This window comes from Anopheles marshallii, chromosome 2, assembly GCF_943734725.1.
Source record: "Anopheles marshallii chromosome 2, idAnoMarsDA_429_01, whole genome shotgun sequence".
NCBI lineage: Eukaryota > Metazoa > Arthropoda > Insecta > Diptera > Culicidae > Anopheles > Anopheles marshallii.
Window position 1 is genome coordinate 79,955,023 of NC_071326.1, and position 27,608 is coordinate 79,982,630.

At 48.0% G+C, this 27,608-nt stretch overlaps 1 protein-coding gene across 1 annotated transcript in view; it reads right to left on the reverse strand.

The window, feature by feature from the left end:
• Nucleotides 1-3,605: 3,605 nt before the first annotated feature.
• The window catches only part of LOC128710106 (protein patched), a 36,166-nt gene continuing 12,163 nt past the window's right edge, over nt 3,606-27,608 (reverse strand). Inside the window, exons 2-6 of the mRNA XM_053805147.1 lie at nt 7,248-7,798; nt 5,250-7,167; nt 4,963-5,170; nt 4,623-4,894; nt 3,606-4,529 (exon numbers count right to left, since the gene is read on the reverse strand). Of these exons, the coding sequence (XP_053661122.1) occupies nt 3,606-4,529; nt 4,623-4,894; nt 4,963-5,170; nt 5,250-7,167; nt 7,248-7,798 (3,873 nt within the window). The remainder of the gene's footprint in view (nt 4,530-4,622; nt 4,895-4,962; nt 5,171-5,249; nt 7,168-7,247; nt 7,799-27,608) is intronic.

Here is a 27,608-nt window from a genome sequence, read left to right on the forward strand (position 1 = left end):
AGTAGCAGCTAGCAATAACACGAGCTTCATTCGACGGGTTTCAATTCTATTTGTGCCGGTACAATCTTCTCCGTTTTGTGACTGTTAAGCGCTATGTAGGATAGTTTTCGTGGTTGCTTCATTACGATACTTGCACTGAACTATTATAAACAGCACACACAAACACTCGTTTTTTTCGCCCCCCTTCTCCAATAGAAACAAATAATAATGAAAAAAGCGACAGTGCGCATGAACTGGAACGATTACTCTGAACAGAAGAACAGGGAAAACAAAATTCACAATGGAAGGAAAATATCGGCCAGGAAAACCGAACCCGAACGAAGAAGAGAGGTTTGCAGCAAGACAAACTGTTCTAAAAAAATTAATAAAGACGAAACAACAGTTATTAATCAAACTTAAATAGTGTTTTCTTTATTTACTGCATTAGAGGTTTAAGGGGTTGTTTTTTATCAAATTTTGTAAAACCATAAGACTTAAAAATTCCCTTTGGATGATGGTCTTCTGCTTATACAACACGCTGCAGTTGAGCGGAGTTTCGTTTTCGTCTCCTTTGACAACACAATTTTTTTCAATCACAACCTCCCTCGGTTGCTACGATTAAGAATCGCAGGAGCAGGAACGAAACACTTTTATCGTTAACAGATGTAATGAAGGAGATATTGACCCGCATGTGTGGTAGGGCAATTATCGAGCATGTATTCGAACTGTTAAAGGGCTCTTATCGGACTGTTATCTGTAGTAGAGATGGGAAATTTAATTCTTTAATTCAAGGATTTAAACCCTGTGGGAGTTTTCTCGCGATTTGAATCGTGAGTTAATTAAATCGCGATTTAAATCGTGGGTTGAAGGACGCCGTGGAGAGTTAAATCATAATTATTTTGAATGTTTTAATTCTTTGTTAAATCGCAAAGAGTTAAAGAATGGAATCAACCCACTCCCTAGAACGATTCTGCATAATCGTGCACATCACTAATGCGTTTACTAGTGATTGGAACCGGCTCCGAACAGACGGCTCAAATAAGCTATTTCTGTAGGACTATTATAGGACTCCCCATACTAATATTCCCATAAGTTTTTTATTAACTATTTTTCTTTCTTTTTGTATTGAAACAAAACAACGACCAGCGTGTGTTATGGTTTGATATTTCTCTCGTATATTTATTATTTTGTATGCTGCTCTTTTTCGACTTTCAGTTTTACGGCCACTGTTCGACCACTTGAAGCATATCTCTTTTCGGCTGGTGCTTCTGGTATCGCTGAAACATCCTTCGTTTCGATCCTTCCGCCACCAGAAACATAATTTATAACGCTGTTTTACTACATCTACTCTGCTTACATTCAATGTTATATTATACAATCATTCCAGCTATGCGTTTCTCCACTAGAGAAGGCATTTGATACTATTTTTTTTTAATTTCTGCATACATTATTTATCTATTATCCTGTGTCCGTAGTTCATACCCGCTTTGTCTTGTGTGTGTGAGTGTGTGTGTTTTTTATGTTTGTTTTTTTTTCTTTTCTCTTTGTGTTGACAATGATTTTACACAATACATTCCATTAACAACTATTAGACTCGTTTTGTCGTTTCGGTTTAATGTTTCCTTCGCCTGTTTTTCTTTTTTTTTTGCTGCTTTTCTTTAATATCCCTTCCGTACATGGCCCTAACGTCTAGATGTCGAAAGTGAAATTTGAATTGGGGGGGAAAAAAAGAGGGAAAACGAGCAGTAAAACACAAAACACTAAATAATTTAAAAATAGCAAAATCCTTTCCTAAAGCGACTGGTTTTGGCTGTCTGTAAAACACACGGACTGCAACGGCAAATGCATTTCTCATCGAATGAAAATAAATAAGTTGCTCTATCTTCCTTACACTAGTCCCACCTAAACCCTTTTCGCTCTCTTTCCTTTCGCATCGTCTTAAGCAGAGAGAAAAATAAGAAACAACTTTCTTCGTTTTGTATTTAAAAGCATTTCAAGCAGTTCTAATTGATTCTCCAGTGGGGCAAAATAATGCCTTCCACGCAACGCTCCACACCACAGTGATTGTTTTGTTCCAACGGAAAAAGGTCTCTCTCTTCTCTCCCTTTATGGTAACCCTGCGTTAAATTTAGTATTTTCAAATTCCATACATACTAACCTTACCAACTTTTGTAACCTTCGTTCATGCACTTTCTTGTTTTTTTTTTCTTTTGTCGTCTATTTTACAATTTTCTTACCTAAATTTACCATATTTACCATCAAAAAACCAGGTGGGATGTGTTTAAACTTTACTCGCTAGTTTCTGTTACCAAGCGCAATTTATACGTGTGTGTGTGTTTTGTGTTGTTTCTCTTTTTTTGTTACTGTTGTTTGTTGCATAAAGCACGTTTCCTTTTTCCGCTTTTTTGTTCGTTTGTTTTCTTGTTCCTTTCTCTTTCCTGTTTGATGTTACATCATCGTTGGGAGTGTTTCATTTTTCGCTTTCGTTGTCTTCTTTCATTTTCTCTTACAATCGGTTTGGCTTGTGTCTTTGATACTTTTGCGGTATACATGAACGTGTTTTTTTTGTTTGTATTTGCATGTGTACGTGTGTATGTGTGTGTGTATTGTGTAATACGTCATTGATTGCTCGGTGCCTTTTCTCCTCTTTTTTACTGAAAGCAAAAGACTGGTCTAAACGATTCCGATATCTCTTAGCAGTAGCTCCCCCTTACCTAGTGCGAATTACTACACGTTTAAGTACTGATTGGTTTCATTCTGACTTTGTTCCAGTGTTATTTTTTAATGTTTTCTTTTGCTCCCCTTTCTCTCTTTGCAATACACTTTTAATAGCCCCATTATTTGTTTTTGTTTTGCTACACATGCTTTGTTTTCCACTTATAGACAATAGAATGACGCTTGCTAACAACATGTTGCAGCTTGGGGAATACTATTTACACAGCATCCTTACTATGAGCGACACAGTTTAGTGTGCGAGTGGATGTATGAGAGGTGCCAGAAAGATCATCTCCTCTGATCCTCTCTCCGTGAATTAATATTGAATGTCACATACACATTCGCGCACACTACAATAATACTTTCTGTCTATCTCTCGGCTTGTCGCTCGGTTCCTCCACGGAAATTGTTCTGCTCTTTCGATCAAAGAACATTAACGTATGTGTTTCGCGTGCGCGGGGGGACTGTTGGGGAAAATAAATAATGATTGTCTTCATCTCTTTATAAAAAAAAGCACTCAGCTTAAGCTATTTACACACTTCGCTTTTACCGCGAGTAGGAGATGGATTGATCGGGCGGGGAGGAGGAAGGAAGGAAAGGAGTAGGTGGAATGGTGGGGGGATGAAATGAAACTGATCTTAGCATGTATCTTATCTGGCTCTACTATGATACTAAGCGAAAATGCTCTAAGGGGCTCGCGAATGGTTTTGATTTGATGTGTGAATTGGTTCGTTCGATTGGTTAGAGATTGGTCTAGTTTGCTTGCTCTACTACTCCCTCTATTACTACGCCTACTACTGCCCGTCGTTGGCCGTTTTCTACACGCTTATCTTATGCTACAGGTATAGTATTCGTTGGTGCATTACTCCTATCCAGACACTCACGCGCATTCCGGCTCAGTCTGTGAGTTGTTAGCTACTAGCACTACCGGAACTTCCCGTACTGCTCGTCGTACTACCGGTGCTGCTCGCATTACTGCTGCTACTGCTGGCCGTCGTGTGCATCATCCTAGCGCCACGACCCGGCGTTACCAGCTCCACCTTGATGTTGGCCGTCGCCGTTACCTTGGTGTTTTGGTGTTCGCCACCATGATGGTGCGTCTCGACCGTCACCTCCGGCTGCAACACAATGCTCTGCAGTTCCGGTGCCTGCTGATGATGGTGGTGGTGGTAGTGGTGCGCATGCGGGTGACTGTACACACCACCCACACCACTAAGGTTGCCCTCGCTCATGATGCTACCCCCGAGGGAAGTCCCGGACGGTACACCACCACCACCACCAACTCCACCCACCAAACCAACCGACGGTCTATGATGTCCAACCGATCCACCGGTGGTCTTCTCGTGAATGGAAGGAATGGACGAGGCGGAACTCTTCCACGACTGAGGCTCCTCGGTGATAGTCGTCAGCGACGGTTCGTTGCTCAGGTTAACGTTGTTGTGCTTGTGATGGTGGTGCGGTTTCGAGCAGCTGCGCGAACACGAAGATCGTTTGTTATTCAACACGATCGGTTTCCCGCTCGATATTTTGTTGATGCGCTTCGGTGGTGGCGACGGTGTCGAGATACGGTTGGAATACTGGAGCGGTATAATTTCTGCACCCGGCCCGACTAGGCTAAGCAGGATGGGGAAGAAGAACAGCCCGTTGAGCGCTCCAATGACGTTCGCCGAGAGCAGCAACCAGAAGAAGTGCCGCACGACAAACTCAAACGAGGATGTCGACAGCATAAAGATGGCTAGGGCGGACGTCACCACACCGTGCACGATCGGTGCGAAAGAATGCTCCAACGCTAGCTTGACGCGTCTATCCCGGTTTCCGATCGATGTGATAAAACCCTATTGTGGAAGCAAAGGAAACAAGAGCAAAAAAAAAACAGGCGTTAGCAATGACGAACACATTTCCGGCTGCATCTCGCATCTTACACTCACCAGCGACACATGCACGGTTATTCCCACGCCTAATCCAATACTTGCGATCAGTATGACGGCGGGTATTGCCGACAGCTTGATGCCGAGCAGAATCATCACACCGAGCAGCTGTATCAGCATCATCACCACATTGAACACGATCAACAGCGCGGCCCAGACCGATAGCAGCAGCAGTGAGACGGAAACAAACACCGCCAGCAACGCACACCCGATAGCTTTCAGCAGCCCTGGCCGTAGATTCATGTACTGTTCCCAGAAGATGAATGGAATGCCTGCAGGTGAAGCGGAGAAGGTGTTAAAAACCGTGTGTAAAGGGAAAACCGAGCCTTTGTAACCGTACCTGAGGGATAGTTTGGCAGACCGCGCGCTTCGAACTTGGAGCACAGTTCGCGTATCTGGCTGATCATCGTCTTGATATCGGCCGTATCACTCAGCCCGTGCAGATAGAAGGGTAGCTGCGTGTAGGTTAGCGGCGCACTCTTCGGTATCTTCAGCTCAAAGTCGGACGGTGTGTGGAACCATTCGCGTGGCTCGGGTCGTAAATTACCCTGTGGGGCAAAACAAAAAAAAATACAGCCGAAACGAGTTAGTACAGGCATTTCGACAAAATTTTGATAGTGATCTTACCTGTGATGCACCGTAAGCAAGCACATCGTTCCATGCCCAAGCGGAAAGATAGTTGTAGAACGCTTCCGGATTGATCACACCCTCCGAATCGACCAGCCGCACCTGCGTCACAAGGCTCTTGTCGATCGGATTGTCGACGTGCCCGGTCTGCACGAGCAGCTTGTACGCCAGGATCGCATCATTGCTTGCATTCGTGTACCACCGTTCCTGCGTGATGCGACCCTCGCGATAATCCCGATCGAAAGCACGCTGCAGATTGATCAACCAATCCCGGAACAGGCTGAGCCAGAAGTCTGGCAACCCACCGTTATCGTTCTTGATCACGTGCGATACACGCACGTACGCTTCGTGGTATTCGTGCAACAGTTTCTGATTGTTCGGATACTCGAAGTCACCCTGCGTGACCGCGAACATGCTGTAGAACCCGAACAGCTTACCCTGCACGCTCAGGAACCGATGCTCGTTCGTGTTTTGCGGTACCAGATCCGTCAGCTCCAGCCCATCCGGTAGCTTCATCGAGGCAAACAGTGACACGCCGAGGATGCCGGACAGCAGCAGCATGGCGAACACCTTCACCGAACTGCGCGTTAGAAACGGCGCGTAGTGTTTGATCGCAAACCGGGACAGGGAAAAGCTGAGGCACGCCTTCGACTGACACTCAATCAGCGAGTCTTCCTCCTGGCGCTGTGACGCTTCGGCAGCGTTCTGCGGCTGTCCCGGCGCTTGGTGCTGCTGCGACTGCGCCTGTTGCGTTTGCTGGTGGTAATGGTAGCGCTGTTTGTTCAGGTCGTGCGTAGTGTTCGGCAGCGCCGGCAGACAGCAGCACAGCACATCCGCACGTCCGGAACGACGGCGGCGCAGATCGAGCGATATCATGGCCGGAAATACCAGCAGCACTGCGGCCAGATTGAACACCGTCAGGATGGCGCCCTGAAAGCAGAACACACGCAACGCCGGCACCGGGATGAGGGTGGCCGCGAAGAATGATCCAGCGGTGGAGGCACCGGCAAACAGTACGCTCAAGCCCGCCTTCTTCAGCACCTGGCCGGTTTGTTCGCTCGTGTCCCGCTCGGCGTACGCATGCGTCAGCACGAAGATGTGATCGACACCGAGCCCGAGCGCTAGGAACGGTATCACCTGCGTGGTGGCCGCATTGAACGCAATGCCGAGCAACGCACAGAAACCCAACCCGGCGGCAGTTGTGACCGTGATCAGCAGCACACCCGCCACACCGACTCCACTCTGTCCATTGATGCCATCCCTCCAGCGCAACAGCGTACAGGCCGTGTAGAGCAAGATGATCGCAATCCCGATACCGAGGCTGATCGGGTTCGGGTTCGAGTGTTTCCCCAGGATGTCGTCCAGTGTTGCCGACGAGAACGCGTACACGCCATAGTACGACAGGGGTTTCACCTCCGTTTGCATGATTTTGTTCACCTCGGCGGAAAATTTCTTCTGCCACGCGTTCAACACCTCCGCCGCCTTCTCCGGATTCCACCCGATATGGTGCACCTTGTAATGGTTGTTCCAGTAATCGTACAGCTCCCGTTCGCCCATCAGCTGGATCACGGTCTGCAGCGCTTTGGCCGACTTCAGATGGTGGGTTCGGTTGCGCACCGCACCACCCACCACCAGCTCTTCCGGCCAGTGCATATACTTCGCCGCAAATCCATAGCAACCGCCGGTTAAGCTCGCCCCAATGTCCGGTACCTGGCCGGACATTTTGTTCGGTGCCGTTTCCGGACACTGCTTATCCTTCGGGTTTAGACAGGGTTTTTCCGTGTAGCCCGTGCTGATGCCTGCCCGCTTCATGTACTGTTCCAGCGTTTCGAACGGGAACTGATAGTTCTGCGCCTTGATGTCTTTCAGCAACGTTTGCGGGTTCAGTGACGTCCACTGCACTTTGTTCGTTTGACCACTAAAAGAAAAGAAAATGGTGCATGGGGTTAGCGGAACAGTGCGCCCTATTGGAAATCGTTCGAGGAATAGCAAACTTACGGTATGTGCACGGGATACTTGGGGCCGAGCAGCTTGCTACCCTCCCAGAAACAGTCGAGCGGCGTGATGATCGCACACGGAATGATGTTTTCGAAGATCTGCTCGATGAAGTGCGTATCGAAGCTGGGTATGCTCGGCGAGTAGCACATATCCTTCAAGCTCCACGTGATGTCGTACATGTGCACCGTCACCGATATCGCCTTCCTCACCACGTCCAGGTGCGTTAGTAGCGCGTTCGGGTGCAGTATCGACGCGTCCATATCCTTTGGTGTCTGTATCAGCAGCTGGTGCGTCGACGAGTCCATCTCGCCGAGCGATTTCTGCGTGTAGGCGAGCTCATGCTCGAGCGATCCACCCTCCTGTATCCAGAGCTGGTGCACCTTCGAGTGTACCGTTGCCGACTTCAGCCCGACGCAGAACGTGCTGAGCACCAGTATCGCTACGAATAACACCTTGCCGGCGTGCTTCTGTATCGAACAGCCTAGGTTGTAAAGATATTGCTGGAACAGGGAACGCATGTACACCGAGGACCTTCTCCCCCGAGCTTTACCCTGTGGAAGATAGATTTAAAAAAAAGAGGAAATTGAGGTTAGAAGAGTTACCGTAACGGTCATTTCAAAAAAATAATTTGACATTTTAAATCATGTTCTATTACAATAGTCTACAAACGAGCACTCGAAGCACCTCTTTCCCACAAAAAGAAATCACTACCGGTTATTTATTCTACACCCCGGAACACCCAGACAACGGATGGCATTCAAGGGCGCCTTGCGGGTCGCACAGGTTAATTGACTCCTCCACGTACCCACATGAAGTGTAATTGAGCGTTAAAACTGAACTACCGCACATGATGATCATATGCCACCGGTGAGCCGCAAAAACCGCAAAGGTCTGAGAATTTCCTAACCTCACTTCTTAACCTCAACGTTCCAGTAGCGACGCCACACCAATAAGGCAACGGCACCAAGCAGGTTTATAAACCAAGCGATCCACCTTTTTTTCACTTCTTGTTGTCCATTCGTCGGTTGGTCCGGTTTCAGGTTCCATCACCGTGATTTTGGTTACTCGACTGGAAAATCGTACCACAACTGACCATCCATCTTACTGCCGTCTAGCGTTGAGCTGTGTCCATAACCAACCTCTGGGTACAATATCAAGTTTCCCAACAAACAAAACCTCCAAACAGACCAACAGCAGTGCCCCTGGGAGGGGGGCGGAGGGGAATAGTGTCCTCCATGTGTAATGGGCAGGATTAAAAGGTGAAGAAGATCTTCCACGTTGGGGGAAAAGAAAAGACTTCAACCAGCACCACCCGCAGGGTGATCATCTTCCTTCGGTGTTCGGTGCATAGAAGTTTCGAACACCCACGGGCCGACAAACGGCGAGACGGTTGAAGAAGGTGTGGATCACCGTATTGGATTACGAACGGGGATTTGGTTTTTGCGACCACCCCGACGGAGAGTTTTCTCACCGTGACAAGGGCTGTGACAACGTGAGCCTTTTCGCAGGAAGCCCCTAGGTTGAACGCTGCCCACCGTACGCAGAACATCTGGAAGGCGTGCGATTTATGCGACGTCATGGATGGGAGACAGAGAGAGAGAGATCAATCGATTCGCTACATTATCCCTCTCTTTTTTTTGCGCAAACAGCTTCCGTAAATCTTGGGGCCAAATGCTGCTGTACGATTCGCAAGTCATAGTTTTAAGGCAACAGCAGCAGCAGGTCGGCGTGGTCCTGTCCTGCGTAATTCGGTGCTCGGTATGGAGTGACAGAATTTATAATTGCGCACCATATTGGGGACGCTGAGGGCTTTGGGATTTGGGAGCTGCAAAAAAAAAAAGATCATATTTCGGGCGAAGCGTAAAGCAAGCAAAAAAAAAAATGGATTCTCCACCGTGAAAAGGATGCTGGCATGTCACCACCTTGCTCTACATACCTTTTTACTCGTTATAGTCACATCATACAAATCATAAAGTTTCACACGGTTCACAACCATCTTCCCCTTATGGGACTCGCTAGGGCATCTTCGAAATGGTGCGATTTGCGCATCAATGTTACCCGTGAATGGTTACGCCACCGTGTCTGTGCGCCCCTTTTCCACTTCGTGCCATTAAAATCCAATCGCAGCAACCAATTCCCTAGGCGTACGATGCGCTAGGCTCGTCACTCCCTCCACCAAGCCATAGAGCGGAGAAGGGCAAACAGCGAGCAAAACACCCTGAAGAGGTGATTCCCGCGAGACCAAGCAACCTGGGAACGTCTTAATTAAAACAAATGTTTACGTCTTAATCTTCTGCGGTGCTGCGCCCGCGAGATGGTGCTGCTGGACCAGTGCCTTGCCGCGGTGTCCCGAACGATCAATCAAGGCGCGGACTCTGCGCGTGCACGAACTCTTGGGAAAACACATCGCAAAATCGCATTTCGTGAAGGTGAAATGAATCACGCACCAGCGGAGATAGACATTCCAAAGGGCGAGGCGATTCACAGCTGTAGTGGCCAAAAATGTTTCTACCCACCCAGACATGGCCATAGAGCCGCACCGCTCGGGCAAGATTAATCGAATCAACGCGGGGAGATGTCGCGTTCGGGAAAAGGTACCGCTCATCGCTGGAGAAAGCAAGTGAATGGTATAGATAAGGGGACTGGGTGAACAAGACATTGCTCGTATAGAAAGGAGAAACACACGGCATACTCGGATTGGGGCCCTCTTTGGTACAAGCGAAAGGGAGCATGGAGGTACGAATGATCTAACAACGACGCTAGGCATGGAGGTTTCGTTGCCGAAGTCGCCCACTGAGTCCCCATTTTAGTCCCTCGCCAACAAACAAATCCAACGACAGATCTCCGGGAATCGATATCGCACACATCGCCTACTGATGTAGGCAAAAGGCAACGCGGGTGATATCAGTGATCCGGCATGCACACCCCCAAACCCCGTATTGTTGGGTTGGGGACGTGAGCAGCATAAAGATTGCAGCTCTATTTCGAAGTGTGGTCGTATCGTCTAAAACCTTTTTTTTCCCCCCAGGATCGGATGTCACCGTTTACGCATTTCCGCTGTCGAGAGCAAGCTCCAAAAGCTCGCGACACTGGGCTGCCGATGCGATGTAAATCAAAGATTATCACCCGGCCCGCTGTATCACGGAGCCCTCACAAGGTTGGAACTAGCAGCTCTCGTCCACTACACCCTTAGCAAACCTGTGGGCGCCGGGAAAAGCGAAACGGTACTGGTTTGCTTTAACGAGCGAATGGGTGAGACGATTCCGTTCGCAACTTGTCAATGGTTCCTGGTTTATTTTCTTTCGTTCATTTCCGTTCCCATGGTGCGCTCGCCATGGGTGGAACCGCCCCGAAACCGGTGTGACAACGGCCGGAGAGTGTTCCGCTCTTTGCCGGACCCCGACAACATTCCGCCAGCGATGGATGTGATGAATGCTGTTTATTTGTGTATGCAAACACACATAATTGCTGTTCAGTCCGAGTGCCGACGTTTCCCTTAGGAGGGCTGGTCGGCAAAGCAACCGGGACGAGTTTGGTTGGCGTCGCCGTTGGCTGCTCTTCCTGGCTCTCCTGCGAGACCCATTGAAGTAATGGACATTAATTACCAACAATGTAGTGTGTACTCAGGGCTCATTAACATTGTCTTTTATGCGCTTTTTTACGCTCAGTTCCAGATGTATTCAACCATGAACTTTCGGATGCGTGCGTAAGATTTCTTGGAATCTCCTAGGCGCACGCCCCTCCCAATCCCAGAGATCCAACTCTCTACGGTGCGAGATGTCTCCCAGAGCTCTTTGGATCTTTGGTTCGATTTTATTGGAGCTACGGCGCGCATCGAACGAATGCAACGTCTTCGGTACATATACACCGGATACATCAGCAAACGAGATCCTTTAGATGTCTAACGTACCGCAGATTAGGGAGTGAAGTGATGATCTTTTATCTCTCCACAACCCAACCCAAACACTGACGGCCAGCCATCGTCTGCCGGAGGCACAAGGCCACGGCCGGTACATCACCAGAAAGGGCACATCTGCACACCAGCCCTTAGAATTGTACCGTTGCAAACACGTGTGTGTGTGTGTGTGTGTGTGTGTGAAGTTTCCCCCTCATTTGAATGTGAATGTACAAAGAATTCGTAAAACTAACATCCGCTTTCATTTCCACATGAAAAGCCGTATGCTTTCACAGCTGCCCTTTGCCTATGTCTCGCCCGGGGGACGGCCGGGAGTGGTGGTGGGCCATAAATCGTCGTATCGTTACACCATGTTTTACGCTTTCAACACGGCGTTCCGGATGATTGGATGTGACGATGCGCGCCGCTTCCAAACCCCCGAAGGTTCGGTTCCCCGGATTGCGGACCACTTTACAGACGTGCATAAAACACCGCGCTGACGCGCATTGGTTCATAAAATGGGTAGACAATCTTTCCTTTGCTAACCATTCCCACCACCACCCCCGTTAAGTTCTCCGTTTCGCCGAAAGGGAATGATCTTTGGCGATGCACTAGACCTCATCTTCTCCCGCCATGTGTTCGCACATTCAACTGTGCAGCGCTGCGAAAAATACTAACCACGACCCGAAACCGTTCCGTTTGATGTTTTGCTAGCGAAACCATTCGACACCGTATGCGACGGCGTAACGTTTGTACGTGTATGGCCGAATGCCGCCGTGCGGGTAACAACGGGGATTCACCCGACGACTTCGTAGCTAATCCAAACTCCCAAAAAAACAAAAAAACCACGACGCTCTTGCGTTTTGTAATGTAATCCGAGAACGGTTTTTTTTGTTTCGTTTTGGGATTCTTCGTTTCCTTTTTAATGACTTCCTTCCTTCCAGGAAGCTGTGGTCCATCCCCTAAACGACTCCACCGGTTGCCATTTGTGCCGTGCCGTTCCGGCAACGGTCCGCCCGGTGCTCCTATGCGACCAGCGTGTGATGGATGTCTAATTTTCCGCTCGAAGCTTGTCGAATTCCAACAAAAAAAAAAATCTTTCCCCCGATCTTTCGTAATGCCCAGACATTCCAGGCGATGGCGCTGCCTCTGAATGCTCGAATGGCATTCGGCAGAACGGCAGCGACCTGCTGTGATAATAAATGATCTTTGCAATATCTCTACACACATTTTTTTTGTTTTGCTGCTTTTCTGTCCGTTTGCGCACCATAACCGCAAAGCTCATCATCATCATCATCGTCCGCGTGGCCCGAGACGGTGGTGAAGGCACCGGTAAATAGAGACATTGAAACCGAAGATCCACAGATGGCCGGTTGGAAACGATTCGAAAGCCGCGCTTCACGCGGGACCACCCGAATGAAACGGCCGTTGTGGCCGTTTCGTTCCAGCAAAGGCACTGAGCGGTGGCGAGGCTAGTTATGCTGCTCTTTATGTGCGGCCGCTAAAGCCTTTATCCAAGTAAAACGATACACCGCCTCCATTCCGGCCTGAGCTTTATCACTCGCCTCCATTTAGGTGGCTATCAGCGAAGCCTACGATAAAGGCTAAATAAAAACCCAGCCCCGGCCCGATGAGCCGAAACTTGTTGGGTCTATAATAATGCTCGCTGGTCTTCAATGTTTTTTTTTTTATGTCCACTTGGTGCTCTTCTCTCTTCTCTTTGCCTTTGAGACCCTGCGCGTGGGCCACCAAAGAGGAACCATAAGCTCGTACCGCTTACAACTCTTTTATGAGCGTCAGCGGGAGGTCTAGGCAGCCATGCCGATACCCTGGGCATCAAGAAATGGGTGAGTGAACTAGACCAAGGTGGACGGGAGGGGAGCTCTCCGATGGGTCTCCGCAATCTCCACGACTCGATATGCACCCCGAACAAACGACCTTCACCGATCTTGGGACCGGGTGAAGGATATTACAGTGTGACCACCAACAGTCGAGTGAAAGACACAAACTCTCCGTCCAAAGCAGTTTAATCTGCGGAGACCCACCGCAGGGGTGAGATAAGCCAGGAGGAGTTGGTACCCATTGGGTACCTATCGTGCGCATGTAAAGCCATTCGGCTTTCGGGCCGAACTGACGAAACATCGCCACAATGACAGATTTATCTGGGTGGATACATCCGGAACTGAATATCTTCATGGGGTTTTCGGGTGAGCTTAAGATATCCCCCAGCCGAAACAACATTCGGTCTATCCACAATTTTTTGTTTAGTCAAGAGTCTCACACTATCGGAGGTCTCGGAAGATGTCTCAACTTCCTGCCTATTAGAGATAGACCAACCATAACCTCGATGACGCACAATCCCGACCGGAGCTAGCGATTGCTTTATGGTTATTGCTCTCTTCCAGGTCCCTCCAGGAGGACCACACCGTCAGCTTCGTACATTTATATTGGGACACGAGTTACACGACCAGTGGGCAAATGTGCACTTGCAGCCCCTATCATCACCACCTCCGGTGAGTGAGAGGTAGATTTGTTTTTGCTCGCTGAAAGAATTCCACCATGTCCAGCGGGATAGAGTGGGGGAAGTATTGTAAATCTCTTTCCTTTTGCCCTTTCTTGTTTTACAACCATCCCTCGGAAGGATGCACATTCCTGCTTTACCGACCGTAGACACACAGTTTATTGACATACTTTCGCCATCTGGGCGAGCCACTTATAAACTGGGTACTGTTTTGATTGCACTCTCCACTCTCAGCGGCCCAAAACCCCCTGCTGTTGTGACCTTGCGGCGTGGAAGCAACATACAGATAGAACCCTCAGACGCTTGTGGACCAAGAAGCAGCTTACGAGACGTACCTGTTGAAGCGGACAGCAGCGGAAAACACAACCACCGGGGAAGGTGTGCGAGTGATCCGGGGTGTCCTTGGGATAAGATTGTGCACCCAAAATCCCACCATAAATCCGATTATACCTATGCTTTATCCTTGGTAGCGTATGAAAGGAGGGACCCTCATCCGAAGGTCCTGAAGAGAACCCACAAACAAATATGTCCGGAATGCAGTCCCGGAGGTGCACACAGCCTTGAAACAGTTGCCATTAAAGCGGAACCTCAGCGTGTTCATAACCTTAAACAGCCGGACCTTTTTAAGCGTGCTCCAGCACCAACAACAGCTACCGGGCTATGGACCAATGCTCGTCCCGGTTGACTTCTAGAGCCTTGGTTTTTTCAAAAAATCACCCCAAACGTCGAAGGCCCTCCCGAGATATTACCAATCTTTTACTGCTAATTAATGCAGTCCGTCGTACGGAGGGTAACCAAAACCCCCCCCGAACGCGCCGGAATAAATCGAGACGGGCCGAAAATTGTTTTGCCCGCCAGCTTCACCACAAATCATCCACATTCAGCCGTCCTGTCGTATAATTTAGGTGTATCGACACGATCGTGCCAACGGAAAAACCCGAAATCCCCACGTGCTGGAGGGGCCGCGTGTGGGACTGACGGTGGGTCCGTCTTGGGATGATTTATTGCAAAATTATTGGAAACCCAAAACCGGGATGGAAATCCAATTCTGCAGCCGGGCGAAAAATTGTGCCTTCGGTAAAGGCAAATAATCGAATGGTGTGTATCACGAATAAAGGCCACCAATGATTCTCGCGCGGGTTTTTTTTTTTAGGTGGTGTTTAGAATTAGCCCCGAAAAGGACCAGCTGTGGGTCGGTGTGTGATTTGATTTTCGTTCCGTTTTTCATTGCGTTTGGGGCGGTTTTTTTTTCCACGAAATTTCGCACAATTAAGGGAGCAGATGTCGAGGTCCGATGGGGGTTTAAGTTCTTCTGTTGCTAACCACAAAACTAACTGATTGGTGGGTTGAGCTTCCATAGGAATATTGTATGGGACCGGCACATTCCAACCGTTCCGATTCGGAAGACATCCCCCTGGTAGCAGAGTTTGAAGAATTGGTGATCTTTTCCATCAGATCAGCTATTAGGCGCTATAAATGCTAACAACCGTATTCCATTCTTGATGAATCCATCTAAACGATCCCATTCTTAGCTCATTCTGGAAACGGCAGGCTCTAATCAAGTCCCCCACATGAAGATCCGGATGAAGATGTCCCTTATGTATGTCTTCATTAATGGACAAGTCCTACGATGGGTGTTCAATAGCGGTGTAGCTATGCGTTCCGGGACCCTCCAAGAACGGAGTCAAACTAAATTATCGCTCCGCTCCAAACGCCCGCAAGCAAGTGGACAAACATTTGTTTTTTTTTTTGTATGTTAATTGATTAAGCATGTTAATATTTACGATCGTGAAGCTCTCGATTTCATCGCGCTCACGCGGTTCGGCTCGGCCCTGGGAAAGGTAAATCTGATATTTACCACCCCATTTCACCCCCCGGACGTTTCCGATAGTGACGATCCGTCGGTGATGATCTCCACTATTTCGTTTCGTGCTAAATTAAGAAAGGTGATTCCAAGCATCCAACCTGAACCAGTGTCGTCCACAATGGGAGAAAGAATGCCACCCGGTCCGGTTCGGGCCCCGTAACGGTTGGATCACTCCACTCCGATAAGGCTAGCGATCGGGCTCGGAATTCGGAACTCGTACCGTCTAGCGGAGGTGGATTCTGCGGCCCTCCCGAGATGCGTAACGGATTTATTTCACTCTCGCACGTTCCGAACACAAGCGACGATTTGCTGATCGTACGCACCTCGATCAGTTGTTTTTTTTTTACTGTTGCTGTTGCCTTTTATTCTCCAACATTCGGACCAACAACGGAGAAGATGGACCACAAGCGGGTGTGCTTGTGTGTGTGTGTATGTCTACTGTGTCCCTTGTACTCCCCCCCTCTATGGCCCTCTCCCATCACCAAACGCTGGACAACTTCATCAACCATCAACTCCTCGCTTGTTTCGTGAGCTCCCATCCCATCCTGGCCCCGTAGCCCCCCGGGTGGCCTTTCGTGGTTTGCCCATCTTTTGCCCGTCATCTTCGCCGGTGGCGGTCGAGGTTTTGTGAAGGAAAGTTGATTTGGTTTGGGAAAATTATAGCGAACCGGTTGTTAAGCCCCTGCTTTATCCCCCGTTCGCCTTTCTTCCGCCTTCGCCGTCTTCATTATATGCTGCGCTTTGTGTGTGCCCGCTAGCGTCCAGCACGGTGGTATCCGTGGTAAATAAGACGTCGTCAGGTGTGCCGTCGACTTTGGGCTTTGGCGTAAGTTGCCATCAACAGACCGACAACAACGGCCGTGCTCTCTCTCAGGGATGGTTGATGGGTGGTTCGTTTTATTTATTTATTTTTTTTTTACATTTCCTTCTCACTGTACGTGCGTGCCCGGCGTGTGGCAGTGGGTTGTGGTCTCGTTTTTTTTTTGTTCGTTCAGTTCACTTCTTTCCTTCATTCCTTACGGGAATCAATTGCTCCATAGAAGGCGAGCTACGCAGCGGATAACCTGTCTGCCTCCCGGTTCCTGGAAATTGTGTCAAATTCTAGGAAATTAAGGAAATTTATGCTTCTTACCTAGCAATTAGCCATCCCGAGGCAATCCCTTTACCACCCCGCTAGTGTGTGTTCTACGCTTTTTTTCCCCCTCCGTGGTGTTACTCCGCCAGCGCGAGGAAGTTTCGAGAAGCGATCGGTTACCGTACATATTTTATCTTGCCCGGGCACGCATCGATCTTATCGCCGGGTACGGGTGGGTTCAGTGTGCTAGGCACTCGCACGAACCTTAGTTTGCCTAAGCTTAACTGGGCTTATCTATGTTAATGTTATGCATCTTGAGTGTGACCAAAGGCGCTGCTTACAGTTTCAGTTTTCAGTTTTACAAAGCTGTTTTTTTTTGTTCTTGAATCTTGAAATACTCATCGAGAACAACATTTTGAGATCATGCTGCAGAAGGATCTGCTTACGCCGAAGTTGACAATAGAAACCTTCGGTCAACAAATCAAGCAACGATATTGGTCACAAGTGTTGAAGACCTTCAAAATTTAATGAAAACTCTACCAATCTTCTAAGAAAAAGGAAAGAAACCCTTGCGCTTGAACCATACATACGGACAAGGTCAAGCCGATTCGTCCAAAAAAAAGGACCTGCCCCAGGGGGTTTACAAGCATTACGACGAATTCTGATGAAAACAGAAAGAAAAGCGTAACCAAAGCTTGCTAAAATGTTGTTCCCATCTACGACCTGCTCGGCATCCCACTGTCCTTCTGGGGATTTCGACAGAACCGACCGGAATGAAACAGAAACAGTGCCGAATGCGTGTGCTATTCTTGGTACCATCATCCCATCGGTAGGCATCTGTGGAAGTATGTGTTTTCGTCCTTACTGCCAAACACGCACATGTTGCATCGTCCTTTTCCTTCTAAGAAGACCGCCAGGAAAGTCACAAAACCCGAAGTAAAACACATCATTCGTTGCTTTAATTCTCAACCAAAAAAAAAACCCAACCACCCCAGATCAAATACATGACCGGGGCTCAGACAGCAGCTGTTCCCAAAGGCATCGGAAGCCTTCGATACCCCCCGAAGCACTCACATCTACATTCCAAATGAATTGCCGTGAATCGTTTTGCTCAATGATGTCTACGCTATTTACCAATATCTGATCGCACGAACAAGACGAGAACGATGATGATGATGATGATGATGTGGAAGGAAGAAGTCTGAATGATGTAATCCTGAAGCCACCCAGATAAAACTTCAACATAGACATTAGAAGCTGTTGCGACTCAATACGCCCCGACGACGCCCTAATCGATCCGGGTTAGCTCTCTCCGCCCACAGAGTGCCCTGGCGTCTTTCATGCCCACTGCAGGATCCACTGTGTGATCGGATGTCTTAACCGCCGCCGTGCGGTCGATCTTCCTCTGATCTTTCCTGTCCTATTGCGCACACACACACAACGCCACGTTCTCATCTCAGCGAGACGGAGCTCGAGATCATCATAACTAATGCGCATGGGAAAAACGTGGAAGCCGCAATGGCAGGAAAGGACGGCACGGAGAGAAATATTATGTTGTTTTAGTTCTGTTTCTACCAACCTCATCTTCCTTTGGCGCCTTTGCGGTCGCGGCACCGGCCTCAACCCGGACACAAAGCGGGGGGATGGTGGATCGGGCCGGTCTGCTGGGGTCCGTTGAGCCGCACTCGGCCGCCTTTAAATTATGTTCCGATAATTTCTTAATATAATTTTCTCATTCCCTGCCATGCCATCGGTTTCGGACCTTGCGGTTGGTCCTGTTGGGGGATTTGTGGTTGTGTGTGTGTGTGTATTTTTTTTTGCTCATTCGGGTTCGGAGAAACCCGCACCTAAAAAGCCGTAGGTACGCATCATAACTTTGGCATTTCACTGTACCAAACGTGCATCCGAACGGACCGGTGGTGCGTGGCCCGGTTTTGCGTGTGCGTGCTGTCGTGCTGGAATAAAAAAAACCACCACCGACTACAGCAGCCAACGCCAACCCTCCAGACGGACATCATTCATCCTGGCGTCTCATAATTTTCGGACCACAATAATTATGCGGCCCGCTCAAATTTGGGTCTGCTGGAGCAGCGTGCCCCTGCCAGGCGGTGGGGAGGTAGTATTCGTACAGGATCGGCGGGGCAGCAATAAGAAAAAAAAAACCCCTAACCACAAACGAAGAAACAAATGTCTCTATTAGGCGGCTTTTCCTGGGGGTGTCTGGGTTATGTGGAAAACAAACCGTTGGCCTCGCATGAGGCTCATTTAGTATTATTGTTCATTTCCAAACCCAAACCGAAGCATCTCTAAATGGTGCTCCAAATGATTTCAATTATCTCGATTATATACGATCGACCCGGTAATGATGTTGGAATTTAAATACTATGATTAGCGCACTGGAACATACTCTTACACTTTGGTAAATGTAAATACATACAGTAAGACTCGTGCAGGCGGAAATGGAGACAGGCCGGGTTGAGACTGAGCGCTAATTAGTTTGAAATAAAGGCTAAAGTCCCATGTTTTCGTTTCCGGTCGTCAACATTGTAACAGTCTCAGAAGGCCTTGGAATCATTCGGCATGCTACGGGACGATCTGTCAAGTTTCGTCAGTTGTTTACTTGCATGACAAACTTCAATTGCGAGTACATTCAGTGAACTTTAGTGGACTTCAGATGAAGTTGTTTATTCCAGTTATATGAGCTCTAGAATAACAAAAGTTTGCTCCGAGATTCTATTTGGCAGCTCCAATTCTTAAGAGCGACTTCAATTAATGTGCATCTTCGAACTCTCGTCCAAGTTTATGTATCTCTTTTCCAGTATGCGAATGCGACTCCACGATACTAAGAGTTCCAATTTTATATTACTCACAGTCTGTAACAGTTAAAGAAATGCCACATAATTCTAATTGATCAGGGCCTAAGACTTCTCTCGTATGCTTTAATGAGTAACGCATGAAAAGGAAGTTTATTTATGGTTAATACCTGCTGTTTATCATCTAGCTGGACCAGCTGATGGACTGGTCGCACTGTAGATACATTCACCTCAGTTTTCCCGATGTTTGATGGCGACCAGCTGATCATCACAATCTGATTGGGGTGAGAGCAGAACCTGCTTCCTGCCTTTAACAGGCTAGCACACCGTAAGTGGGTGGCTGTTAAGATACACATGGCAGGTGAAATTGGACTCTTTTCTCTGCTACACGACACAAACAGAGTGTAAAATACACAAAACCTGCAGAGGAGGTACCGTTTTGTTATGAAAATCCATCCGCGAACTGACACACTCCGCATGCATGCGATCTGTCAAACGTTGTTCAAACCGTCACCGCCTACTGGATGTATTTTAGATCCCCTCGGGAAAACCGAATTCGGAAATGGTTTATTGCTGGTGTTCCACGTTCCTCCCATTGCTGTCTCGCATTGCCGGATGTGATTATGAAAGTAAATATCGATCAATGTCCACGCATCCGCAGCCGACACTGACGGCATGTTAATGAAGTTACTACGCAACATATCAATTGGCACACGGGGGTGGTTTTTTTTTTCTTTGGTTCGAATTACAAAACAACAACACGCTTCTTCCGGTTGCAAAGCTGCACGGAAAACACACGAAAACATCGTTCGGGGGAACAGAACTTCCCGCTTCCTTTTTCCGCTATAAATAGGATGGGGTTCTGTTCGTCCCATTTTCCACTGCTGGCAGGGAGCAAAGACCCTAATTAAGGTGTCATCGTGAATGATGAACATTCTCACATTTCTCGCGGTGCGTAATAATGAGCTCAATAGCAGTAGCTGATGCGCGATACTGTTCCGACCGCGATCGTCTCGCTTCCTTCCTGTGTGGGTTTCGGTACAGACACGGAGCTGCCCACAATGGAACACGTGGTAAAAACGTGGTGTTGGATTTCATATGCGGGCACACTGTTACCGCGTGTTGTTTTCTATCGCATGCTTCCTGTGTGTGTGTGTGTGTGCAATGTTTTCGATCGTAATTATGCTGCAGCCTTCGTTGAAAGGAATTCTTCGCCTTTTTTTTGTTTGTGTGTGCTTTGGGTACTCACCCGTCAGCAACCGATTTCGGGGCGTGTTTCATCATTAAAGGATGAGCATGCGATTTGCTACAAAGTAACGTGACCGTGCAACGCCAAAGACCGCCACCACCATCCACCACCACTGTGTGCAAGACGACCGTCGCTCGAGGCCCCGACCCGACAGAACCCGTCAGTCAAACGTGCACATGGCTTTACCTTCTTTGCTAGTGCTGATGGGGGGAGAAGGGGAGGGGGGAGGGGAGGGGCGGGGGATCCCCTCAGCCCGTTAAAAAGGGTTTGGCGAATGTGGCAAAGCACCGTTTGAACCAGTCCCAACACAGCAATCGTTGCTTAAGAAGGGGCAAAATGGGCATTTAGAACATGGTCTCAGCTTGTCGCCCGGAGAGAACAAGCCCGAGCCAAGTAAGCGATCAAGCGAAGAGGAATACAGCAACGTATGCCTATGATAAACCGTATATCCAATATACCGGGGAAGATCGCATGCGTGTGGGCTGCCAAACATGCGCCACACGACAATGTTAGCATACATTTCCATTCCCTTTACCGTTGCTTACCCGCGCTCCCTTTCGGCCGCCAAAAAAAAAAATGGTGGTGGGATGGTGGGATTATGTTTTTTGGGATCATTTTTCTTTCTTTCCAATCTCTCTTTTTGGAAAGATTTATCGACCAGAGGCGATGGGGGCGCACAGCACAGGCAAAAAAAAAACAGGAACAAAACCCTTCCGCTCACTCTGCTGCAGGGGTTTTAGGTGTCGTCTAAGCGCGATGACTTACTTCCAATTTATTTTCGTTTGTGGAAGGTGTCAGCGTGTGTGTGTGTGTGTTTTTCCACCCCCCGCAGCCAACGGTCCTCAACGGTGGGGGGATTAGAAAATTGGAATATACATTTTATTAGATCAAAAGCTGAAAACCCACGGAACCGGAATATATCAAGCACAATTGGGCAGGACGTTGGCAGTGAAAAGCAATAAGCATGAAACACGGTCACAAAAATGTTGCGATCCGTCGCTATACATTGTATTACGATCTTAGGATAGAAGCAGACGATGAAGAAAGAAAAAAAACACACCCAAAGCTCAACCAGAACCATACTTTACGGTCACCACCCATGAACCCGATCGATCTTCCGCGATCGGATGACAAACGGCAAATGTGTGTGTGTGGGGGGTTCAAGGAAACCGCACGGGGGAGGGAAGGGGGGGGGGGAGAGGGAACTCAAACATAGCCGCGGTAGGTATAAAGTTTCGTCAGCACCGAAACGAACATCGAAGCTCACCCATTTACGGCCCACACTGTGCCACGAAGCCACGGTTCGCTCGCCCCGGTTAAATGGGCGCGGATTATCGTGTGCATGCCGGGAATGAAGAATTTTCATTCCAATTTCCGGTCCAGTCGCGTTCGGTGCGGAGAAGGGGACGGCACACCGGCGGTGGAAAAAAAAGCTGCACCAGGAAATGTTTCTCGCTTTGCTGCCGGCCGGCCGGGCGGGCTCTGTCCCATGCCCATAAATTATGACACATTTAATCTTTTACCCATCGGTGAGCAGTTATTTATTGGGGAGGGGTGCAATCCCTGCAATCGTGGAGGGTCTTCGAGCGTTTCCCCCCCCCCCCCAGATAGAGCTGTCCCCGGAACGCTGATAAGCTTAACAGGGAGGGAACACATATTTAGCCAGATTACCCTTTCGGAGGTGCATTGCTCTATCACAACGAACGAACGGACGATAATTTACAGCAAAGACAGATTAAACGCGCAACCATTCCATCCGTGGAAGGTGGTCGATCATCGTCATGCGTTGCTTAATAGACAATGCTAAACGGAAGCCTATCGAAAGTGCTGTTTTCTGCTGCATTTTTAATTAACAACGGGCGTACTGCAAACAAATGGAATGACGACCAATCATGAGCATCATTCCACCTTCCCATTCAGTTGTTGCTAATTGAATTATTCCATAAAGATAGGAATTTACATATTCGTTTTGTTGCTGTTATTTACCACCGACAGCGTGGTGTGTCGGGGGCGCCAGACAGACGGCTTTGTGTTTAAAGGCACAATCGAGCGCAAATAATGCAATAAATTCGTGCAATAAACGATCAAATCCCTCCCGACACTGAGCACAAACCAAAAAAAAAACCCAGTCAACTCCCACCCATCCCATCTTTACAGCACCAACCACACGCTGTGGCGCTTCGGCTTGTTCTCCGGTATGCGCGAGCTTGTTCTCCCGGGCGAGGGAAACATTTATATTGTCCACCAGGGAAGATGACCGGCGCGGCGGTGCCGTACTCGTCTGCAAGCTGTTGGCGTTCGTTCCCATTTCTGACATTTGTGTGACAGTTTTGATGAGCGCAGCAACAACGGCGGGACCGGATTGGTCGGACGCACGTATGATGGAGTAGGCTGGAGTGAAGCCATCGCACAACGTGAAGATGGCTCTCCGCAGGGAGTTGTTGCAAATAGAAGGCAATCGATCGAGATTGTGGTCTGTCAACAGCGGCCGAAACGACCGCTAAATGCCGCAACCGATGATGAAGATGCTGATGATGGTGCGGATGGTCACTTATTATAGCAAAAAAAACAACAAACGAGAAAGAATAGGTTGGCGGTCATGAGTGAAACTCTTTATCGTTTCTTTGCTTTGGGTGCGAGATTTGTTTTTATTTTCACAAATGCAAAATATATGCAAATCTTTCAGCGCGTAGCGCCATCCTTCTCCCGTTTCTTTTTTTTCTTTCAATCTCCAACGATTGTGTGTTTGCCATACCAACCATTTCTCGTTTTTGTTTTTTGCCTCCACTAGTCACACTGTCACAGGGCGACTTTCGTAACTTGCCCGGCACGCTGTCACAGTTTATAATTTATGAATCGCTAATGAGTGCGCTTTTGACGGAATGCGATGCTGGGGTCTCTCCCCTCCGGGGCGCTCTTCGGGTGGGCACCGAACAGTTGACATGTTGCAAACGAAATATAAAACAAAAAATTCGTCCCATTTGGGCGGCAGAGTTGTGATCGGTTTGTGCCACTGGTGTTTTTTTTTATTATTGCAAAGTGTTCGACCTTAATTCACACTTCTTTTGCACGTGGAGTTACGTGATCGAATGCAATCTTTGTCAGAGTTCCCCAATGATGCGAAACCTCAGCAAAGATGTCCCATTAATGAACGATATATTCGATGCTGACAGCTTCAGTTTGTCATTACAGGGTTCTTAAAATGAAATAAATTAATGAAACATTTTGAATCTATTGAAGTTGAAGTTGAACATTTCTGTCATTACCGAGATTTTGAGATAAAATGATAAAGTTTAAACAATTTCTTGATTATTTCAAAGAGAAAGTGATTATATTTCCCTCAATACGGCAATTTTTAATATACGTGGCATCAAACATTAGCAAAAACATTCTTACTTACAATGGAAAACCCTGTAAGTAGGCACGCCCGCGCGTGGATCTTTTTCGCATTTGATTGAGCTGTCACTCTCCGGTGGCAAGTGTGATGAACCTTCCCACACCAGTAGACCGATCCAATCTAAATCGCCAATGAAACATTCGATACGAGTGTGCTGAAACGCAACAGATCGAACATCGAACAGCACGAGAAAAAAAAATATCCCACAGTTCAGCGAAAACAGAACTCATTTCATTTTTCCATTTTCCTCCAAGCACAGAAGATACTCCTTCCCCCCCAACGAACCCGTCGTCCAACATGTATTGGGGAAATTGTGATGTGATGCAAAAGGAAAAGCAATCAAAACGGCAGTGCCAGTGCCTTGACCACACACTGTCACGTCGCCGCTGTCTCACGGTATTCTCGGTAGCAGCAGATGGCTCGACCGGTCGATTGATTGAAGCTCGCGTACAATTTGTGCCGGATTCCCCATGGACACGGCCAGCTGACGCCAGTCAGCATCCGGCGTTACGGCGGGCGGCGCTGGACCGGCGGATGAAGGCCAAACGTCCAAACTCGCGAGCTGATTTGATCCGCTTCGAGTCCGCCTCAGTTGGCTTTTTAGCCACGGTAGCTACCAACTTCAAACGAACTCGGGACAAATACAAATAGCGAAAACGAACGGGCAAGAGTGAGTGAGAAGGAAACACAAAACACACACACACACATACACAAACATGGCAAGATCGTAACGTAATGATCTTGCATGGTTTTTCTTGCTTACTTTCTTTAACGACAAGGCGCAACTGTGGCGCGACGATGAAAAATCGTCCAACCCTGTACTGGCCGCCACGTCGCTACCGCCCGACCCGTATGTCTCAGGGGCAGCTGTTGTGCCGACTGCGGAAAATAAAAACAACTTCATCAACTCGCTCGAACAACCCCTAGAAGGAGAAGGAGGAGAAGAAGGAGAAGGTAAAAAAAAAAACGGTGGTCACAGTTTGCCGCGGATTGAATTGAGACATTAAAATCGCGGCTGGAGCCGGGGCTTGCTTGCTGCAGCAGCGAACGGCAAAAAGGGCAATCACAGCCCGCGCGCAACACGCCACAAAGCGGTCGGTGGTCCGTCCGTCCAGGCCCGCCCGGGTGTGCCCGGAAAAGCGAAAGAAAAATTACGACCAGCACGAGAAGCGGCGAAGGGGGTACCGAACGGTGCCGCCGTACAAACGTTGCGCGCCCCAACAGTGGGTGACCCTTTTCTACCTTTTTTCCCTCTTTTTGAGCTCTTTTTTCCCATCCCCCCAGTAGATAATGGTGGAGCTGTGCTGCTAAGGGTTGGTTGTGCTTGGTGTTTCAACATTTCCTTCTTTTGCTCCCCGGTACGCGGTGGGAGCAGTGGGGAACCACCCAAAGGGATAGTTCCCCCTACCAGTCCAGTACCCGTATTTGCATAAATACCCAACCGGACCGTTCGGGATCACAAACACACGCGTTCGTGCAGCGTTGATTGCACTCGAGTCGACGTGGGTCCTGCCCCCCCCTCTCGGGAACGGAGCACACAAGGCGAAATGAAAGAGAAAAGATGCAAACAAATCGCCCCGTACTTGTAGGAAACGCTGAACGATGCAACGGGCCCCGAGGTTCGTGCGGCCCAAAATCTCCCTGGTGTGGAAGCAGTTAGGGAGTTTTGAGGGGGAGAGAGGGGGTTGTTTGAACGAGAACGAGAAGAAATGGTTAATTTTCTGTTTTGACACTAATGACAGTTTTAAATGTATTCGGTGTAAGATTTCGGAGTATTCGTTTCGTGAGGGGGAAATCTTGAGTTGTTTTAATGTCAAGAGAGCACATCTATATTGGTGCGCAAAACTTCATCAACTTCAAGAATTAATCGACAACAATATCAGAAGTCCATCATCAATGCCCAAATGTCCCAAACTTGTATCTTCTTGAAGAAAGATGTACACCCAGACAATCAGAAAAGTTTTTGTAAAGATGTAGTGATCGGTGCCTACTTTAATCTTTAATTTACTTTTTTACTTTAAAACCTACTTTAAATATGTTATTGTCAATCTGTTCACGAGAAGTTATAGATATATTGCAGCATACTGCCTTCTTCCGAATGTTTGAGGTTTTCGAATTTGATCTCAAGGTTTTGGGGAGATTCCTGGATCCCGAAGTACAAACCAATCTGTTGACAAATGGCATTCGTCTTTTCGCCTAGGGAACTCCATTATTCGTTAGTATATTGATGAAATATTTCTAAAACCTTGGCCTACAGGAAGTTCCAGAAATTCGTGCTCTCCTAAATTCGATTCGTCTTCGTAACTGGAGCTTTGACATTAGTTTGAAATTTTATTTCCTGAACCACCCTTCTCAACAAAAGCTCATTCTACCCACCCTCTCGATTCGACTCTAGTACGCGAACCATCATCCGATCGCATCATTAAAAAAAACTGGGAGTCTTTGAGGCAGTCCACCACCAACCACCCAGACGACGACGACCGCCAGACAACGGGAAATGGCGTAAATAACGAAAGTCAACCCCAAAGATCCTAACCGACCCTTATTGCCAGCGCATTCCACGAAGCAGAAAGGACCGGCGCGAACATGAGGCAGAATGCAATCGGCTACAGTTTTCTGCAGTGTTGCACATTCCTGCATCTTCTAGCCAGACCGGTGGGCAAGCGGGCGGGATACTTGGGGCGACGATAAGGGAACTCCACCACGAGGGAACGTTATTTCAGCAAAACGCGCGCGCAATTGCTCGCTCTTTCAACCCCCCCCTAAAGAGGAGTAAAGCTGGAAATACGATACGGTGGTGTGTTGGTGCCTTTTCCCCGCCAGTATGGGTGGGGGTGAATGATGTGCGGAAAATGAACAAAAAACCTACCCAAGCAAGAAGAAGCACAACCCAAAACAACTACGACAGAAATTATTGCTCCTCTGACCGACTGATCGATCCGTTCGAGTGACTTCTTTTTTTTATTAATACAAGCGACGATCGCTTCTGGACTGTTTGGGAGATGATTTTAAACCGTTCCCTGTGCATTGGGATATTTTCCCGATGTTAAAGATAACGTGAAAACTATTTTAATGGAGGAAATAAAAGAAAAAATAATTAATGCACTATGTATCAAACATTACTAATCGTAACAGAGATAATAAATAGAAACAATTTGAAAGAATCATTTCAAACAATCATCATTTAATGCTTTTGCGTACATTGAAGGGTTATTTTTTCGTTTGCTTTTATTTCCTGCTCGTTTCAGTATCGTGAGATCGTGCAGCATCCGCGAAGAATCTCTTGCTCTCTGTCCCTTTTAATGCCTGGCAATAATGCCGGCTAAGGTTCAGTACCAGCTGACCGGCACCGGAACCCGATGTCTCAATCGAAAAGCATAAACTATCCGTCAGACACAGACATCCCCTCACTCGGTTTTTGTTGTTGTTCTCTTCTGCTTCTTGCGGCCACCCACCAGCGGTCTTTCAAACGCTAAATGAAACCATTACCGACCACCATAATGTGCCGGCGCGAGAGCCGTAACGAGCGATTCGCGGGAATTTC